We start from the raw sequence: 21,669 nt of genomic DNA, 5'->3' as shown, positions 1-21,669 counted from the left end.
ATTCAACATAGTTCTGGAAGTCCTAGCCACGGCAATCAGAGAAGGAAAAAGAAATAAAAGGAATACAAATTGGAAAAGAAGAAGTAAAACTGTCACTGTTTGCGGATGACATGATACTATACATGGAGAATCCTAAAACTGCCACCAGAAAACTGCTAGAGCTAATTAATGAATATGGTAAAGTTGCAGGATACAAAATTAATGCACAGAAATCTCTTGCATTCCTATACACTAATGATGAAAAATCTGAAAGAGAAATTACGGAAACACTCCCATTTACCATTGCAACAAAAAGAATAAAATACCTAGGAATAAACCTACCTAGGGAGACAAAAGACCTGTATGTAGAAAACTATAAGACACTGATGAAAGAAATTAAAGATGATACCAACAGATGGAGAGATAGACCATGTTCTTGGATTGGAAGAATCAACATTGTGAAAATGAGTATACTACCCAAAGCAATCTACAGATTCAATGCAATCCCTATCAAATTACCAATGGCGGGCTTCCCTGGTGGCGCAGTGGTTGAGAATCTGCCTGCCAATGCAGGGGACACGGGTTCGAGCCCTGGTCTGGGAAGATCCCACATGCCGCGGAGCAACTGGGCCCGTGAGCCACAATTACTGAGCCTGCGCGTCTGGAGCCTGTGCTCCGCAACAAGAGAGGCCGCGATAGTGAGAGGCCCGCGCACCGCGATGAAGAGTGGTCCCCGCTTGCCACAACTGGAGAAAGCCCTCGCACAGAAATGAAGACCCAACACAGCCATAAATAAATAAATAAATAAATAAATAAATAAATAAATAAATAAATAAAAAGGAGAGGGGGAAAAACAGTTATAAACTCTAAGAAAAACAAAGTTTTATATGGCTGTCATGGTCCAGTCATAAAGCAAATGAACAAAAAAAAAAAAAAAAAAAAAAAAAGTTACCAATGGCATTTTTTATGGAGCTAGAACAAATCATCTTAAAATTTGTATGGAGACACAAAAGACCCCAAATAGCCAAAGCAGTCTTGAGGGAAAAAAATGGAGCTGGAGGAATCAGACTCCCTGACTTCAGACTCTACTACAAAGCTACAGTAATCAAGACAATATGGTACTGGCACAAAAACAGAAACATAGATCAATGGAACAAGATAGAAAGCCCAGAGATTAACCCACGCACCTATGGTCAACTAATCTATGACAAAGGAGGCAAAGATATACAATGGAGAAAAGACAGTCTCTTCAATAAGTGGTGCTGGGAAAACTGGACAGCTACATGTAATAGAATGAAATTAGAACACTCCCTAACACCATACACAAAAATAAACTCAAAATGGATTAGAGACCTAAATGTAAGACCGGACACTATCAAACTCTTAGAGGAAAACATAGGCAGAACACTCTATGACGTAAATCACAGCAAGATCCTTTTGGACCCAGCTCCTAGAGAAATGGAAATAAAAACAAAAATAAACAAATGGGACCTAATGAAACTTCAAAGCTTTTGCACAGCAAAGGAGACCATAAACAAGACAAAAAGACAACCCTCAGAATGGGAGAAAATATTTGCAAACGAATCAACGGACAAAGGATTAATCTCCAAAATATATAAACAGCTCATTCAGCTCAATATTAAAGAAACAAACACCCCAATCCAAAAATGGGCAGAAGACCTAAATAGACATTTCTCCAAAGAAGACATACAGACGGCCACGAAGCACATGAAAAGATGCTCAACATCACTAATTATTAGAGAAATGCAAATCAAAACTACAATGAGGTATCACCTCACTCCTGTTAGAATGGGCATCATCAGAAAATCTACAAACAACAAATGCTGGAGAGGGTGTGGAGAAAAGGGAACCCTCTTGCACTGTTGGTGGGAATGTAAATTGATACAGCCACTATGGAGAACAATATGGAGGTTCCTTAAAAAACTAAAAATAGAATTACCATATGACCCAGCAATCCCACTACTGGGCATATACCCAGAGAAAACCGTAATTCAAAAAGACACATGCACCCGAATGTTCATTGCAGCACTATTTACAATGGGCAGGTCATGGAAGCAACCTAAATGCCCATCGACAGATGAATGGATAAAGAAGTTGTGGTACATATATACAATGGAATATTACTCAGCCATAAAAAGGAACGAAATTGAGTCATTTGTTGAGAAGTGGATGGATCTAGAGACTGTCATACAGAGTGAAGTAAATCAGAAAGAGAAAAACAAATATCATATATTAATGCATGTATGTGGAACCTAGAAAAATGGTACAGATGAGCCGGTTTGCAGGGCAGAAGTTGAGACACAGATGTAGAGAATGGACATATGGACACCAAGGGGGGAAAACTGCGGTGGGGTGGGGATGGTGGTGTGCTGAATTGGGGGATTGGGATTGACATGTATACACTGATGTGTATAAAATTGATGCCTAATATGAACCCGCAGTATAAAAAAACAAACAAACAAAACAAAAAAGAAAAAGAAAGAAAGAAAGTCTCTCCAGCCAAGGAGTCCCTGTGATTCCTGCCTCACATTAACCTCCTGCACCGTCAGCCCTGCAGCTTGTAATTGGTAGAGAGTTAGAGGCCCTCAGAAGAAGCGAAAGGGCTAGTGAAGGTGGCCAGCCAGACATAAAGAAATAAAAATGTGACTTAATCACAGGCATTTTCTCTCCTCTTCCTCCATTAGGGGGAAGTGGGAAGCGATCTGGTGTCTGGGCCAGCAGGACGCTGGGACACAGAGGCACACACTCCACCCTCATCCTGGTCTTCAGTGCAGATCGAGGCCTGGATGCCATTCCCTGCTCAGTGAGATTCTTGCCAATAGATCTTCCAGTGTCTAGTCTAGGGTCAAACGCATTGAATGAATGAATGAACGAACAAATGAAATGAGTGGGTGGATGAATGAATGAATTAGTAGATGAGTGCATGAAAAGTATGTGATTTCTATCGCAACGATTCATTCAAACGAACAAGGAAGAAGAGTCTCAGAATCTCCTGTGCCAGGAGCTTTCACTGAGTGTGGCTTTGATCTCCCTAGAAGCTTCTAATATTTTTCTTTCCCTTTTGACAGAACACCTCGCTTCTTTGGCTGAAGTGTATAATTTCCTACCTAGCTCTTGAGTGGTGCCTCAGCCCTCACCCGTAGGAGTAAGAAAGCAGGTGTGAGAGCTTCCTGTGCCTGGGGTGTGGCCTCGGGGTGGCGGGGCACGCCCCCTGCTGTCCCCGCCTTGTGATTTCCCGGTGACAGTGCCCCTGAGTGGCCCCAGTGGGACCTGCCTGGGACTGACTGACAAGAGCCCCCTGGGAATACCTCCAGCCCTCCTTTTCCTCTGCCTCCAATTACCCAGGGAGGGGAGTGGATTGAGAACATATTTAGAAAATGTGTCCATTGTTGCTTTTAAAAATCTCCTCTGTAATTAGGTACTCCGGGGGTAGTCAACCACGAAAAGCCACAACCAGTGCTGTCAAGTCCCATAAAATAAAAGAGAAACCAATTAATCAAAAAAAGAAGAGGCTGGTTGAGCCTTGGCACCTGGCTGAGCCACTCACGCCTCCACCCGCCCAAGTGACAGCTTCGACTCTCAGGCAAGCCCCACTCCGCCTGGGCATTCCCAGAGCCCGTGTTGTGCTGACGTGAGGGCACTGGGTCTTTGACCGCTTTCCCAAGAATCCATCTCATCAATAATGGGGCCAGCAGTTTTGCTGTATTCCCCTAGTAAAACTTCCAGAATGGGACTGTGAACCCGTCAGTTACAAAGTAAAACAAACAAACAGATCCTCAGCCCTTTTGGCATCGTAGTGGCCCCTAGGACGTATTTGCATCCATGGGAAGAGATGAAGGCTGCAAAGACCTGCTCAGACTCTATTCTGTTCCCTGATGGCTTTCGGACTTTCTCCAATCAAAGCTGAGTCTTGGGAGTGGTGGCTCTCTAACAAATCGAGCGATTCCAGGGACTGTGTTTTGGTTAGGATGCTTTATGAAGCATCAGTTGTATTAGCATAACCTCCAAGAAGCATGGCGTCTCAGGGCCATTGAATCTCCGGGATCCCAAGCCACACAGGATGAGTTCATCCTCGTCATGAGGGAGACTCTTCTGGGTACCAAGGACCAAGGATAGGAGGCTGTGAGGCAGCCAGTCCAGGAAGAGCCCACAATTCTCTGCACCAAGTGCAGTTACCAGCACCAGGTATTTGTTCGACGGTGACCCAAAGGAAGGACCTGCACCTTCTGGCATCTTCTGAACAACACCCCTTCTCGTTGCCTTACTGGGGGCCTGTCTCAACTGTCTAGCCTACAGCTTCCACCGAGCAGTGACACACTGCAGACTAGTCACGATTTGCCTCTCCTTCCCTCCCAGTGCAAGAAGAATACACTTCTTTGCCACCTCAAAGTTTGGCATGTCCCTGTGCCTAACTCTGGCCAGTGATGTGAGTGGAGGTCCCATGCATCACATCGAAGTGGGAGCATTTAAGCGCTGCTGTGCCACATTCCCTGCTTCTTATTCCCTCCCACGTTAGCTGAGGAGGTCAGTATTTTAACTGTATAAAGTGACTCAGAGTAAAGAACATAAGGGTGTATCTCTTCCAAAGTCTGCAGTGCTCAGAATACCTCCCATTAAGTGGGGGAAAGAGGCCTGGGGCAAAGGAAATAGCAGTTCTGAGGACTGTATCTCAAGAACGATGTATGTTTACAAGCACTTGGAGTTGAACGGAATCCAACAGGTAAGAAACCTCCTGTTTTAACAGAGTTGAACTGCCAAAGGACCAGGGAGCCTGATTCTTTAAACAATCTTGAGACCTCTGACTCTCTGTGGGAAACGGGAGGACTGAGAAAGCTGTGTCATTCCTAAGAAATATTCCCCAACACCCATTTCAGATACGGCCAAGGAAGATAATGGGAAATGAGGAAAATCTAGAGAGCAGAGCCAGAAGCCATGGGAAACACTGGATGAGGAAGCCCCTCCAGAGAGCAGAACTTCAGCCCAATCAAGGAACACCCTCCCACACACATCCAGATCAGGAGCCCCTCGGAATGTCTGCTCAGAGAGTTTCAAAATTGCTATGGATCAGTGTCTGCTGAGGGCCTCCTTTTCTTCCCCTTTCTGAATGGGTGGGTGGCTTGTTGTGAAATCCCTGTCAATATGCTATCACATCAGGTGTGTGTGGAAGGAAACATGTCTTTTTAATTTATAGATCTCCAGAGGGATCAAGAAGAGCCCCCTACAGACCTGATATGGGGACTTGGATGTGGGGAAAATTATTGGAAGTTGAAGTGCATGGAAAAAAGCAAGATTTCTGTACAGCCATAAAGTACGAGTAGGATTTAAAGTAAGTGAAAAGGTGGGAGACCAAACATTTCAGGCTTCATGCAGGCAAAAAGAATATTGCTCATTCAGTGAAAGGTTAAGTATACCAGGCAGGCTTACCATGTACAGTTTTAACTGAGTAGAAGGGCAATCAGAATGACCAGGAAGGTAGAGGTGCTTGAATGCCTAAATAATAGAAGAAATACAGGAAATGGGGAACCACTCTAGGATTCTGAGTAGGAGTATGACTTGCTCAAAATGATACTGAAGAAGGATTAATCTGGCAATGGACTGTGGGAAGGTGTGAGCAGAGAGAGAAAAGGCAAAGATTCCAGTTAGGCAGCTATTCAACTAAACTGGAAATGAACTGGAAAAAATTTGTACTGGGGAAGTGGACAAATGTGGAAGATTCAAAAGAGGCACTGAAGATGAACCAAGAGAACAAGGATGAGGGCAATGGGTGTGTATCAAGAGAATCAAGCAGAAGTGACGCTCATGCTCCCAGTTTGGGCAACTAGAAGAAAATGACATCAACAAATTTTCAATAAAAATAGAAGCTGGTTTTGGAGGAATTGTGCAGATTCATCTTAGGAGATTCTGAGTTTGGAGTGATGGTGGAAAATGCAGGTAGGTCTCTCCTTTTCCTACTCCCAATGCCACTTCTCTGCTGAAAGATTTTATCAGTGGAATTCAGCAAAAACGTCAGGGTTGAGTGAGATGGACTTTGGCTGTTTGGCTACGAAAGATGACAGGAGTCACGCACATCAGTACATTCTCTAAGGGAACATTTTAAGAAAGAAAAGAGCAGAGAGTTCACACGGAGCTTGGAAAATGTGCATATTTATGGTGTGATGGGAAGAAACGATCCCCAGAAAAGGAGACACAGAAGGCATGGTCAAAGAGAACTGTAGTCTACCATCATAAGAAATTAATTCCAAGTCAGAATGGGAAGTTCACAACATCAAATTCTGGAGAAAAAGCAAAACATGAAGAATGAAGACTAAGACGAGTCCTTAGATCTGGATATTAATTTTTACCAGGGACCTCTGGCAGTGGAGTTTAGTCTAGTTCTTTGTCTGAAGAGTTGCACCATCATTTGCTAAAATTCCTCACCTTCTGGGGTTCCCTGCTGGCGCAGTGGTTAAGAATCCACCTGCCAATGCAGGGGACGTGGGTTTGATCCCTGGTCCGGGAAGATCCCATATGCCACGGAGCAACTAAGCCCGTGTGCCACAGCTACTGAGCCTGTGCTCTGGAGCCCATCAGCCACAACTACTGAGCCCGCGTGCCGCAACTACTGAAGCCCACGTGCCTAGAGCCCATGCTCCGCAACAAGAGAAGCCACTGCAGTGAGAAGCCTGCTCACCTCAACGAAGAGTAGCCCCCGCTCGCCGCATCTAGAGAAAGCCCGCACGCAGAAACAAAGACCTAACACAGCCAAAAAAAAAAAAAAAAAAAATTCCTCACCTTCTGCGTGGCCCAACATTTCCATAAAAGTTGCTCTGATTCCTATCCTCCTGCATCTGCCACTCTAGGGAAATGGAGAACAGGGCGATGACAGAATTCTACAGTTGTCAATGGCATAATATTTAGTCCTATATCCAATTAGTAGAACTAGTGATCACCAGTTAGGTTTTCCATAGTCAGTGGCAAAAGCAGGAAGTAACTACTGCATTACACATAAAGCCATACACTACAGTTGATCAAGTAAGACTTCGCTTCACATGTGTAGCTTTATCCATTTACCAGTATATTCCACAACCCCAATCTATCTCTCTGTTGTATAATATAATCAAACATAATATAATCAGACAGCCCTGGCCTTAATTCTACCTCTGTTATTTCTAGCTATGTGCTTAACATAACCAGAACATGCCCAGATTTTAAATTACATTTAAAAAAAAAAAGAAAAAAGATATCTCAGCAAATTATCTTTCTAGCCCTGCTACAAGCCTTGTGGCAAACAAGATCAGCCTGGAAATAAAAAACTATATGAAAGAGAGAAGAGGAGGAGGCAGCAGCAGGCCTAAGAGTGACCTAAAACTGTTGTCAAAATGAGAACGTTCACCCTAAGTATGAAAACACAGAGAAAGTTATCTGGTAGGTCAGAGTACTGACTACATGCAATTCAAAGCAACCATCCTCTAAAATATTGAGAAGAAGGTAAAAAGGAAGGGAGAATCTTTGGAGATTGGCTGGTAAGGGGGAAAAGAAGCAGGGGGAATGGAGCCCTATGAGACAGCGGTCCGCAACTCCCGGGATGCGGACTGGTACCTGTCCGCAGCCTGTTAGGAACCGGGCCTCACAGCAGGAGGTGAGTGGTGGGCGAGCAAGCAAAGCTTCATCTGCCGCTCCCCATCGCTCCCCATCGCTCGCATTACCGCCTGAACCACCCCCCCTCCCCCACCCTGGTCCGTGGAGAAATTGTCTTCCACGAAACTGGTCCCTGGTGCCAAAAAAATTGGGGACCACTGCTATAAGACAAGAGAACAAAAATGACAGAGACGCACATCTCCTTCCAAAGAGTAATAATGATAATAATAATACCCATTAGATAAATTGTATTTTCTATACTAGTAGAAACAATACCATTACAACAGGAATCTGATAACTTCCTCCAGTCAGAAAATAGATAGAAGAAATAGGAGTAAACACATACGAATCTACTGTTAAAAAACATAAGCTGGGGGCTTCCCTGGTGGCGCAGTGGTTAGGAATCTGCCTGCCAATGCAGGGGACATGGGTTCAAGCCCTGGTCTGGGAAGATCCCACATGCCGCGGAGCGGTCGGGCCCGTGAGCCACAGCTACTGAGCCTGCGCGTCTGGAGCCTGTGCTCCGCAACAAGAGAGGCCGCGATAGTGAGAGGCCTGCGCACCGCGATGAAGAGTGGCCCCCGCTCTCCGCAACTGGAGAAAGCCCTCGCACAGAAACGAAGACCCAACACAGCCAAAAATTAATTAATTAATTAATTAATTTAAAAAAAAAAAAAAAAGAACATCAGCTTTTTAAAAAAAAAAAAAAAACATAAGCTGGGAATCCAAACACCTCTACTAGTAACAATTTTCTTCCAATCCCACACAAAAATAACCATGAAGCAAAAGAAAACTAAATACAACACTCTGAAGTGAGTTAGACTTAAGGACACATTTGTAGTTGTTAAAAGAAAACACCTAGAAACAGAAATTCAAAACCTAAAAACAAGTGGCAGAAAAAGAGATAGAAATTTAAAGAGAATTCACTGAACACAGGAAAGATGTGAAAGAGACAAAATGAAGACTAAAGTACAAGATGCCTAGGGAAGAAGAGAGTCAAAATAAAACTTATTTAAAGGCACTGATGAAAAGGCAAGAGGCAAACAAGAGAATGACAATGAACTAATAAAAGCAAAACAAATTATATACAATGTGGTTGCACTGAAAGACGGGAAAAAAACCCAGCATCCCTATAATTGGAGTCTACTAGGAAGAAAAACAAAACCGTGGAAGATAATTAATATCAGGACTTCCCTGGTGGTGCAGTGGTTGAGAATCCGCACTCAGCACTCTTAAGCTAAGAAAAACTAGCAAGTGGTGGAGCTGAGAGTGAACCAGCATGTCTGGCTCCAGCGACCCCCTTTTTCTCACCATTTTTCTTCTTCCACAACCATCTAAGGAGGGAAGTTTACATCACTATTTGGAGGGGAGTAAGACTGAGACTGAGGCCATGACTCCAGGCAGGAAGGGCTGGGACTTCTTTGTTCTGCCACGGACATAATCTGCATAAAGCAGAGTCACGGAATCATATGGTTCTGTTCCCAAAAGTGCGGTGCTGAGAACCTGAGAACAGTATTCTGTCCCCCTTCGGGGCCACCATGAAGTGCTGGCAGCTGTTGATTGAGAGGCTATCCTCTCCTGGCCACAGATTCCAGCTGGCAGAAATGGCATTGCCACCACCTTTCCGGGACTGGACAGCCCCATGGCTTAGCTGTCAGGGTTCATGAGACTCTTGGCAGTGAGTAGCAGAGAATGAGGAAGCCAATGCCAAGGGCTGGCTTCTGGGAAGGGGAGATTCCTAACTTGGATGACGGGTCAATGCCAAGACCAGTGCCAGGAAGAGACTGTATTGGCCACCAACCTGCCCCTGGAGTCAACTTGAGCCATGGGCCATGGCAGGAGAAAGCTTGGATCTGGCACCAGCAAGGGACTGGAAAATAAGGACATAGCCCAGAGCTGCTAGACCTCTGGCTGGGCAAGTCAGCCTCTGGGAACACAGAAGAACTCCATCCTCTACCTTCTCCCAGTGGGATTTAAAGAGACCACCAAGATTCAGGGTGCTAAAGGGATCCCGTATACCTCCTCCTCCTGTTTGAGCAGAAAAGGAGAGTCAGGCTGGCAGAAGATAAGGAGTGAGGGATGCTTCCCTGACCCCAAGACACCAAAGAGACTTCTCTCTTGCCCCACTGGTGGAGACTATAGGAGATCTAGCTGCACCTGGGTTACTTCTCCTTTGAGGAGAACATACATGTACCCTATAGGTAAGAGGTGAAACTTCCCAAGGCAAGGAGATTTACAGTACATCCTTCTCCTTTGTTCTATAATATCTCCCTTCTTCTTACACCAGCCCAGCAAACTGTCCCAGTGGACTGGCCTGGCATCCTACGTGAGCCAGTGGTAGCAGGCCCACAAACAAACATTAAACAGAGACACATATGGTCCAGGACTCAGCCGATGGACTGATGGATGGGAATTTTTCTCTGAGCCACCACTTATCAAGATAGTTTAAATTGGTGATACTTTCAAGCCAAGCACTGCCCTTAGAACAAGATGAGCCCAAGAAGGATGGAAAACTTGTGGACTGACTTCTTGGTGCCTTGAATGAGTCTCCCAGTGGCAAACTGGGTGGTCCTACCTTAGAGGTGAACTCTTGGGCAGCTCAGGAAGTGGGCCCAGGGCTCCGTGCTCTTCAGATGGAGCTGCAAGGGTTTAACTGCTGCCCAAACTAATCTCAGTGGAAAGGGAGTCCTGGGCCACATTGAGGAGGGACATAGCACCCTTACCGCTTCCTGGAGGGTCATGGGTATACTTGTCAGCAGGACCCACATGGGAAAGAGGGTTTTGTAGAAAAGCTGCCTTTAGGCAAAATGGCTAAGTTTGTAAGTGGAAGTACTCAAATGAAAAACTCTCAAAGGTATTGCCCTGAGTTTTGCTTTGCCTTATTTCCCCTTATTTTGTTGGAACAGCAGTTACACTGAGAAAGGGATTCACTTGGTGAGCGCTGAGTTCAACATTCATGCGGATCCATCTTTGCGTCTGACGCAACCAATTGTAACCACTTAGCCAGCAGGCGAGGTTGACTCAATTCTAACAAAATATGGAATCACGCTGATGCCACAGGTTTTCCTAAGTGTAAGGCTTAGAGGTAGCCTGTAGGTGCTGGCATGGGGCGCACGCAGTACCACTGAGGAAAGCTGAGCACGCTGAGTCAGCGCCTGGCTCTCGGCATTCAGCCGTCAATCAGGAGTCAGCAGGCAGAGGAAACCGAGAGCGCAGGTCAGAAAAATCAGTAGGCAGCTTAGCGCTTTGGTGCCCTCGGCCCAGAACCCCAGAGGTCCCCTGGCCTGCTCCCACTCCTTCCTGGTGCCCCCGGCCTGCAGAGGGGCTCAGGCCAGCAGTGGGGCTCGGGCAAGGGCTGAAGTAGGTGACTGAGAAGGACAGTGCTGGGGGAACCACAAACCCACGTGGAACCAGAAGAGCCGAAGCAGGTCCCTGACTCAGTTTTGGTTGCCTTCCTGGCTTCATTCAGCCACCCACTCCCACGGTTATCCCTTGGACCTTGTCATCACCAAAAGCTCACACCTCCTGTGCTTTGTCTCCCACCCATCACACTGATCCCAAGGCTCTGGTCCTTGCTTTCCCTGCTCTGATGTCTCCTTCCTGGTAGACCTTTTACCCAGACTCATCACTGGCTGACACCTGTGCGTTTCTGGGTGTTAGAACCCCTCTCTGGCTTTGTTCTCTCCTCAGGGAGCAGGTGCCATCTGCCCAGCCCCTCCCTCTGGACCACCATTGCTCTTCCTCTTCCTTGGATTTGGGGGCTGAGCAGCTGGGGTGCCACCTCTGCCAGTCTCCTCCTTGCTGAGACCCCTGAACTGGCATCAGGATGGTCACTTTTCCAGCTTTGGTCTCAACACCTGCTCCAACGCCCGCACCCCCTCCGTAGCATTTATGCCCCCCACCCATCTTCTGTCTCAGACCCCATGGAGAGCCGGCTGGCAGCAGGAATGGCCACTTCCAGCCTAGCCCTGGGGAGCATCACGTAGACAGAATGAGGCGATCCATCCAGGGTCGTCCTGCGGGGTCTGGGATGCTCCGCACGGGGCAGCAGCTTCTGGCGCTCTGGCCTCACGTCCATCCCAGGGGAGTCCCAAGGCCCCTGAGGCTGTGCAGGCGCCAGCTCCCGGCAGCAGCAACCTCATTGCACGTCTCTGGGCTCTAGAGGTGGGTGTGGAAGACGCTCTGACACCAGACAGGCTGGGCCTGCTCACAGGTCCTCATTAAGGTGACCAACTGACCTCATTCGCCCAGGACTGAGGGGTTTCTTAGGACACGGGCCTTTCTGGGCTAAAACTGGAACAGTCCTGGGCAAACTGGGATGGTTGGTCACCCCAATGCTTACAGTGGATGACCCCGCTTCCCGAATCACTGCGCAGGGGTCCCATATGCCCACCTGCACGCACCTGTGGCCAAATACCCTGCGTGCGACTCTGGGTGGATTTCACACTTAGACAAGGCCAGCCCCCCCGGCTGACAGATTCCATCAAGGAATCTCTCGCCTAGCAAGGACGTCACTTCTGAAATATACCATCCCCCACTCCTGCAGAATCAATTTTCCCTTCTTTACTGGATCCTTCCTACCAGCATACAAATATCAAATATACTGTGATTTCTCCCATCTTAAAAAAGACAAACCTCTCTTTATATCACACTGCCTTCCAGCTACTGCCCTCATTCTCCCTTCTCCTTCACTTTAAGACTCCAAAGAGTTGCCTGTACCTGCAGCCTCCTATTCCTCTTCGCCCCTTATTTTAACAATCTTTTAAAACTTTTTATTATGGAACATTTCAAACATCTCCCCAAATAGAGAGGCGAGCATGATGAACCCTTCTCTTCCCGTCACTCAGTTTGCCCTGATCGTGTAGAAGCACATCCCAGATGCCATCCATTCCCTCTTGCATCCATCGGATGGATGAGTTCCCCCACCACCCCCAAACTGCCCCTGCCAAGCTCACAATGACCTCCACGTTACAAGTCACACCGCAGTCACTTCTCAGGCTTCACCTCCCCTGACCTCTCTACAGTTTATAACAGCTGACGGCTCTTTCCCGGAAACACGGATTTTCTTCCCACTTGATTTCCAAGACTTCACCCGGCCCTGGTTTTCTTGCTTCCTGGCTACCTGCTCCTGACTGGTCTCCTCTGCAGGTCCCTCCTCACCTCCCCAACTTCATCTCTTCTTCTGGAGCCTCTGCTCACCCGCTAGCTGATCTCACCCAGCGTCTGGCTTCATGTACTGGAAACTTCCCCGTTTACATCCCCAGCCAGGACAACTCCCCTGAACTTGACATTTCCACGTGGGTGATTAAGAAGCATCTAAAACTTAATATGAAGTCAGATTGAATTCACGTCACCCCCAGCCTCTGCCGAAACCCTGGCCCTCCCACAGACGTCCCTCTTCCTAATACCTCAGACCCAAAGCATCTTGTTTTTCATTCTGCCCAGAGTGGCAACCAGATCATCAAGTGACCCCCAGGCCCTGGGTGGTCCAGCCCCTCTCTGACCTCACCCCCTACTGCCCACACCCAGGCCCCATCTGCTCCAGCCTCACGGCTGTCCCTGTGCCAGCCAGGTGGGCAGTGGGTGGCTGTTCCCTTGGCCTGGGAAACCCTCCCCCCGCCACAATCCAGACAACTTGACCCTTCACCTCCTTCAGCCTTTGCTCAAATGCCACTTCTTTTCTGAAGCCTTCTGGATGCTCTTTTTAAAAACTGCAACTCCTTCCTTCATTCTCGGCCTCATTTTGCTCCCTAGCTTTTAACTCCTTTTTGACATACTTCAGAGATCTACTTCTTTCTTTCAGTATGTCTGTCCTCTCTCTCTGGCATGTAAAGTCTGTCTGCTGCATCCTCAGGGCCTAGAAGAGTGTGTGGCACAGAGCAGACGCTCAGCATGCGAGCTGACGTGGAGGATGAACGGCCAGGTGGGCAGCAGTGCCTACCTCCTCCAAACGGGAGTCACTTTGGGGCTCCCACCTTTCAGCAAAGGCTTCAGGGATTTCTCTGTCTGTCTGTCTCTTACACACACACGCACACACGAGCACACACACACACACACACACGGGTGGAAAGGACCCGAGGAATAGTGCTGGTCAGCACACATCAGATGCATTTGCTGACACCACCACCTGGAAGAACTTGGGCCTGGCGTGGCCTGGGCTACACTGGTGGAAATCAAGGGAATTAACAGTAGGTCCCATGGGAGTTTCTGGAAAGCATCTTCAGGCTTTTTCATCCAGACTCAAAAACAGCCAGCCAGCCTGAGATTTTTGACCAAACCACCTGGACAGCAGAGGGTGTCCGTAGGTGTGTTCACTGAGACAGACCCTGAATAATTATCTGAGGAGACTGAGCCTCCTTTCTGGAAGGACAGACCCTGCTCATCTGGTGTAAATGCTCTGACTCCTGATCTGTCTTTTTTTTTTTTTTTAATTGAAGTATAGTTGATTTACAAGGTGGTGTTAGTTTCCGGCCCGTCATCTTTTTGTGACTTCCTGTCTTGTAAAGTGCGTCCTCTAATAAAACAGCCATCAGTCACCGAGTGCTCACGACATGTGGGTCCCGCTGACCCACCGCCCCGCCCACCTCAGCCCTTCCGTCTTCACGAGACAGGATGTGGGGGGCTTGAGTACCTCCTCTGGAAGCAGGTCTGGATGGGATGAAACAACGCTAACTGTCTGCAGTTGACCTGGGCAGGCCACTCAACGGCTCCAGCTTCAGTTTTTCCCCAGTAAAAGTGGGGACAAGAGCTCTCCCGCGGGGTTACTGTAAAGGTGCAAATAAGACAGCGCCGGCACGTAGTAACTACTTGGTAAAGTGAAGCCTTTATCCTTGGGCTTTCATCGTGGCAGCCCGAGTAGACCCTCTGTGCCCTTAAAGACTGCCCTGGGTTCCCGCGGGAGAGTCTGGGGGCTCTTGTCTAATCAACAGAGGAAAAGTTATAGGGGAAACTTGGTCTAAACTCATGGCCACTCTGATCAGTATCTTCCTGAGACTTGACTCCCATTTACCCCAAGGGATGAGCAAGCAGGAGGTCAAAGAAGAAATCAGAGCAGGGAGACATGCAGAATTAGTTCCCTAGGAGAAGGAGAAAATAAAAGGAAAAGTAAGGATTATAGGAAAAGGTGAGATCACATCATTCAGTTAGGAAGTCCTGCAAAGGGGCGTAAGTACGAATTCTGGTGCCTGTGAGCCTAAGGCAGTGCTATGCCACCTTGGAGGCTGGCCAATGACCGTGTGGCCCCCTAGGCTAAAATGTGGGGTCTCCCAACAGGACAGAGATGCAGCAGGGGGCCTTGGTGGTTAGGAGGCCCCTAGGGTCAGAATTCTATTTCTTCTAATGTCTCACCTTCTCCAGCCCATTAACAAAAGAATATCTACTTAGTTAGGCTTCGTCCAAAGAATTTAATTATCCATGTACCTGTGAATCTTGTTATAAAGCAGGCAGACATATATGCATCCTCAACCCCTACTGTCTGAATTTGGGGAGCCCCACTGGAGCTGGAGCACATGCCTCTCTGTGATGCCTCTGGGACCCATAAAACGGAGCACAGGACTGGGAGGGTCCCAGCTTCCAGTGAAGGTTCCCAGCGCCATTCAGAACAAAGACCATCTATGCTCGGTCTCCGATAATCAGAGTCTGAGAGAAATCCATGTTCAACTCAGTGATGTGGTCGGTAGGTCAATGCTATCACCTTCTAAAACAGGTGTCAGCTACCCCACAAGTTCCGAGAGTCATAGTGGGGCTATGCTATGGGCAGGTGCCACCAGAAGGCCTAAGGCACACGTAAGAAGCAGGAACAAAAAAAGGAATAAAGGGGGAGGGACCGGAAAGGCAGTAATTGGAGTTGAAGCAAAAGTAAGTAAATAAAGAAAAGAAAGAGAATCAAACACACATGATGGGGAACAGCCCCAGCTTAGATGTCTCTGAGTGGTCCCCTTCCCATGGGGCATTTACATGGGGCTGCTTTACTCAGAAGTACCATTCAGAGCTGCACTTGGTTTGTTCTGAAGGAAGCGAGGATAGGGCTTGGCCCTTTTCCAGAGATCTAGGCTGCACAGGGATAAAGGGTCTTGATATTGGAAGGGAATCCCCATTTCCAAATTCCCACTCCCACCCCAATCTCTTATCATCTAAACAGGAAAATACACGCAAGGTACATTCCCAGAAAGAGGAGGTTTCAGAGGCCTTCTTGAGTGGAAGGGAATGGAGAAGAGGATCTGGTAAGGGTGATGGACTGGAGGACAGGCCATGCACACACAGGAGGGCTGGATGAGACCACAGAACAAGATGAAATGGGGAAATAATAAGCAGAGGCCACAGCAAAGCCGCCACACGCATGGGCGGGGTAGAGTCTCCTGGATGCCCAGGTAACAGTTACTGGAAGGACAGATAAGGACAGAGAATCACCTGTGTGGCTCCGATGGAGGTCTAGCTAATTTGAAAGCAGCCTCACATCCACACCCATAAATACATGATCGGGCTCCCCTGTGGCTCTGATCTCATCTCCTTCTAGCCTGCTTCAACCACGGGCCTCCTTCCTATATCTTGATCTACGTGAAACCTACTTCAGGGCCTTCCTGATTCCCCTGCCTGGGATGCAAGTCTCTGTTCAATTACCCCCTCATCCGAGAGGCCTTCCTTGACAAGAGTAGCTCCCCGCCCCCTTTACCTGCTTTAGGTTTTCTCCCTGCACTTAGCATCAAGGGTTTATTTTGTCTGCTTCCCCCAGTGGAATATGAGTTCCACAAGGCTGGATTCTATTTTGTTTTACTTCCGAATATTGCTTAGTGCGTGGCAGGCCTCATGAAATATTTGTCGAATGAATGTGTGTACACAAAGCCATAACTTTTATAATATACTTATAAAGAGTTCTATTGATTGAACTGTTGGGTGTTTCAGGTTGGACCAGCTATAAGGGGCAGGGTAAGGGTGGGAAACCACTGCCATTGAGAAGACTTAGTAATAAGTAAGGGTAGAAAGCACTGCAATTGAGAAGGCCATGTTCTGTTGGAAAGATCCCGATTTGTAGCTCTGCTCCGTGGGTCATGGGGGTGTGGTAACCAGCCTCCAAAGTGGCCCTCCAGTGGCCCTCAATGATCCTAGGCACCCAACATTCACACCCTTGTGTAGTCCCCCATCCTGAATAGGGCTGACTTGTGTAACCAATAAAATATTGTGAAAATGATGATGTGTAACCCATGGCCTTGGTCATAGAAGACACTGTGGCATCTGTCTTTTTCTTTCTTGGATCACCCATTCTGGGGAAGCCCAGCCACCATGCTGTGAGGACACTAAAGTAACCTTGGAGAGAGTGGCACGGGGAGGAACTGAGGCCTCCTGCCAATAGCCAGCACCATATAAGTGCACCAACTTGGAAGCAAGTCCTCCAGCCCCAGTCAAGCCCGATTCAGCTGATGCAACCCCTGCTGATACCTTGGCTGTAACCTCATGAGAGACCCCCAAGCCAGAAGCACCCAACTCAGCTGCTCCCAAATTCCTGACCCACACAAACTATGTGAGATAAGAAATGTATATTACTGGTTGAAAATGCTACATTTTAGAGTAATTGGTTTCACAGTGATATATAATTATCACAAAGCAGATGACATGGGGGTCACATATCCCAGGCTTGAGTTGATATGAGTACGTCAAGGATTGTGTCTTTTACCAGTTAACTGTGAGGCCCATTTCCCCTTCCCGAGCCATCTGGTCCCAATTTGATTCTGCAACTCTTAGTAGCCACAAATGCCACCTGTATCCTCAATAAACTTTATTTAGACACAAAGAGACACAACAGAAAATACATACACAGATACAGATTTTTTTTTCTCTATAGGATGAACAAACATCACATAGGGAATTTAAAAATTGGGTGCATGGAATGTAAGAAAAAATTGCAAAGTTCCTTGTTCACTCACACTTAAAACAAACACATATTTCAGGGGAAGACAGGGATATACCATCCCTACAACAGAATTCACAGTTGTCTATAACAGTACACAGGTGTTAGGAAGGTAATCAAAGGAGTTAGGGATCCAGTTACTCTTGATATGACAGAATGCTCACAACACTAGTAGAACTCTGTTTAAACAAAAGACAGAATCGAAGATGCCACACCCCCTGCACAGATGCTCTGCAAGCTGTCGGCTAGGTCATAAAGCAGCTCAGCAGAAATGCCACGTTAACTTTCAGCTTGTGGCTTGAAGGTCTGTGTAACCTCTACCTTTGTGTGCCCATCATGGAGCATTTATATAGACACACTTAGGACGCCAAAACTCTTGACATGCCCGCTGGCTTTGAGACCCACAGTACAGAACATTGACATCAGTTTGTAAAATGTGGCTTTCAAATGGAAAGGAATAATAGCCAAGAGGAGAACAAACACTTTGCAGATGCTGCCACATCTGTCAGCAGTGTTTCCCACCATGCCACCTGTGGTCCCCTCCCACGGGGAGCCACTGGCATCTGTGTCCTGCTCCACGCCGTGGGTGGGGCAGGACGCATACCTCTTGGAAGTCTATTATTGCCTTCTAAAGTCACACCTGTGACCTCCTGGTCACTCCTCTCAGAAGCCACACATGTCACCAGGATAAGTAGCCATGGAAACCACCCAACTTATCCTGTCCCGGACCAGCCTCTGGCCTCCACACCATCTTCACATTTCAGATCGGGGTTCCCTAGGCAACCTCCGTATTTTAGTAAAAAATGGTTTCCACTGTACCCTTCGTGTGTCCTCTTCCTAACGTGACAAATCCAGATGAGATGAAGTTATGGAGATCAGGTCCTCCACTTCGGTAAGCATCCTTCCCATAATGTCCTGCAAGAAGATGGGGCAGAATTACCTGGCACATCCATGACACCAACAAGAAGACAAATGTTGCTGCTCCAGTTCACCCAACAATGATGGTGAACTTAATTTCAAATCAGCAGCTGAGTCAGAAGGTAGAAGCAATCAAGGAAAAAAAAAAAAAAATATATATATATATATATATATATATATATATTATTTTATAAGTTATATATAATATATATTATAAACATATAAAGTACATATATGAAGTACGTAATATATAAGTATTACATACTTTATATATATTACCATTTTAAATACATACACATATATGTGTGTATATATATACACACACACGTACACGCACATATAACTGTGCAACAAAGAAGAAAGTTCTGGGAAGCTGATGTTGAAAGGAGAGGTGGGAAAAAGGGCTTGACTTTGGCATTTCTGACTGAGCACATCAGAACTTCAGTCTGTTTGTCCTACCATCCTTTCCTTTGTTCCAGCTTCCTTCTTTCTTTTTCTTGTCTTATTCCTTTGGTTTCTTTCTTTACAAAGCGTAGAAGTGCGGGTCTGATCAGAATGCTCTATGTGTGTGTACGTTTATGAATCACACCTCATCCTGTGAATTATAGCCTTGTGGCTTAGGAGAAATCCAATATCCGCTGAGGCTGAGAGGTAGGGTGGTGGCTCTAAAACACTGGGAAAACATTTATGTGTTTTCCTCTCTCGACTTTCTGTAGTAAGATTTTTATCCCTCATCAGCCTCATCTATCCATCTACCTGTGGGGTTGGGGTGAGGAAAAGTCCGAGGACAGATTAGGACCCTGGGAAAAGACATTCAAAGAGAAGAGAAAGAGCTAATATTCTGTTTCTGATATTCAAAGTAGGATTTCACAATACGCTTGAAATACAGGCATTATAAAGAAAAGAAGGCCTCTCTAAACACCATCTTGAACTATGCACATGTGAAAATGGAGAAAAGCCGTATTTTTGTCATGTTGCCACAAGAGCATATTAAAAACTGTACTTACAATTATAACAATGTGCAGACTACCTAAGATGTAATGTTAAGTAAAAAAGTGGAAGAAAATGCTATATTAAGTATGATCACAACACGGTAAAAAAATGCAAACCAGTGTATTAAACAAACAGATTGAAAGAAAACACACCTGATACTGACTACCACCTTTAGATAGTTGGAACATGAGTCTTATTGCTTCTCTCCTTTCAACTTTTCTGTATTTTCCAAGTTTTTTTTCTATAATGAGTATGTAATTTTTATAATATAAATAGGTAAAATAAAATACATTTCCAACAGAAAAATCTATGATAAATGTAAAGACAACCTAAATCACATTTTTTCTTAGCGAGGCACCCTCTGCATTAGATCTCAAAAATGGGCGCGTGTCAGAATCATCTGGAAGCTTTTAAAAATACAGATGTCCCGACACTACTCCAGGGATTCTGGTTCAGTTGGTCAGGGTATTTTTTAACGAGGTCTCTAGGTGGTTCTAATGTGCCACAGGGAAGAACCATTGCCCTAGAGTAAATGGATAAACAACTGAATTTCAGTTTGTTCAGGTGGGTGCAATGGACATTCGCTGGGGTCCTCATGGGTGCTCAGCACCACCCACTATTTAGGTTCCGGACTCCAGCACCCTTCCCCTGAAGAGTGACGTCCGGCTGGCCCTGTTCCTTCCTTCTTCTCCCAGATCACAGGTTCTCAACCCTGAGTGTGCATCAGAAAAACCAGAAGGGCAGGTTCACACCTGCTGGGCCCCGCCCCCAGAGTTTCTGAGCCAGTACATCTGGGATGGGGCTCCGGGTTTTGCATTTCTATCAAGTAGCCTGGTTGATTCTGACGCTGCCCAGTCTAGGGACCAAACACTGAGAACCGTGATCCTAGTGCATGAAGAATATAAGAGAATTTTGTCATTGTTTCCCTCATGCCCTCCACTCTGGAAATAAATACCTCCCTCCTCAGGGCACACAGCTTTCCACAAGGAACTCCCTTGCTTTAAAATAATGTAGTCACAACCCAGAATTTTATAGAAAAGAATTATTGGAGCTGAACTAAGAGGCTTCTGCCCATATCCCAAGCCATGTCACAGCTCCAGAAATCCAACTCTAGTCCTGGAAAAATGCAACTTCATCAGGGGATGAAGGAGAGAGGGACAAGGGGCGTGTGGAGGGGTCATTCCCCACCACTGTCCCTCCCGACAACAAAAGAGTTAAGAAAAGGAAGTAACAATTCTGAACCCTCATAAATTTGGACCTCATTAATTCAGAACCTCTGCTACATCCTGCAGAGTTTGGGCTGGTTTATTTTTGTGCTCCTTATAAATAAAATTTTTGATAAACAAATCAATCCTGAGAAAGATGGCACATAAGACGGTGCCTTTGCTACTTCAATTCATTCTTATCTGTCAGCTGGAACAAGGTCCCTCAGGGCTAAGCACTGCACTACTGCTTTGGGGTTGTGCTTGACTGAAAGCCAACTAAATCACCCGATCACCTACTATGTGCCAGACAAAGGGACAGAGCCTCTGAAAACACGGTTTAATCTGACGTAGCAGCCGAACATTCTGTAGCATTATGCAGTTTACAAAGATCATTCATATATATTATTTCCTTAAAATTCTAATCACTACCAAGTGGCAAGTTGTCTATTATTATTCCCCCACTTTATTGATGGAAAAACTGAGGCCAGGGGTGTCAAGTCGGAAGATGACTGAACCATCACTAGCATCCTGGTCTTCTGACTGCAAACCCCATGTCAGTTCCGTGCTGTGCACCTGGCTTCGTTTACTCCTCACAAGAGCCCTGTGGAAAAAGGTCACATTCCCAAGTTCATGGAGCTAGTCAGTGGTGGACCCTGGATCCCAACCAGGTCTACCCGCCTCTAAATCCACACTCTTTCTACAACCCTCTCCCTAGCCAGCTCACCCCTCAGTCTGAACAAGTGCAGTTGTGATTCTTCTCTGAGGCTTTAGCCAGGAACCCGGGGAAACGCTAAGCCAGGAGAAGCCCATGTGATGATTCCCAAGTTCACAGACGTTGGATCGCAGACGTGTGGAGTTTCACGTACTGAGGTTTTGAGAGGAATGAGGCAGGACCAGGAGCACATGACAGGAATAAGGAATTCTATGGTCAAACAGGTCTGGAAAATACTGAGTTCAAATGAAAAGTAAATACAAAAACCAAGTCTAGACACCTGTCACTGGGTACCCAAGTCTCCAGGGAGCCTTTATATT

At 46.5% G+C, this 21,669-nt stretch overlaps 1 protein-coding gene across 3 annotated transcripts in view; it reads right to left on the bottom strand.

Annotated features, from left to right (window-relative positions):
- Nucleotides 1–21,669, bottom strand: part of SHISA6 (shisa family member 6) — a 264,868-nt gene that overhangs the window by 125,769 nt on the left and 117,430 nt on the right. For 2 of the 3 annotated variants that reach the window (XM_082373290.1, XM_082373291.1), the window contains exon 3: nt 18,341–18,436. The exons of the other annotated variant lie outside the window; for it this stretch is intronic. In XM_082373290.1, the coding sequence (XP_082229416.1) occupies nt 18,341–18,436 (96 nt within the window). The remainder of the gene's footprint in view (nt 1–18,340; nt 18,437–21,669) is intronic. 3 annotated transcript variants of the gene reach the window in all.

Source organism: Balaenoptera borealis, assembly GCF_965194805.1.
Source record: "Balaenoptera borealis genome assembly, chromosome: 20".
Classification (NCBI taxonomy): domain Eukaryota; kingdom Metazoa; phylum Chordata; class Mammalia; order Artiodactyla; family Balaenopteridae; genus Balaenoptera; species Balaenoptera borealis.
Note: the sequence above shows the minus strand (reverse complement) of the source record. Positions and strands in the feature narration are given on the sequence as shown.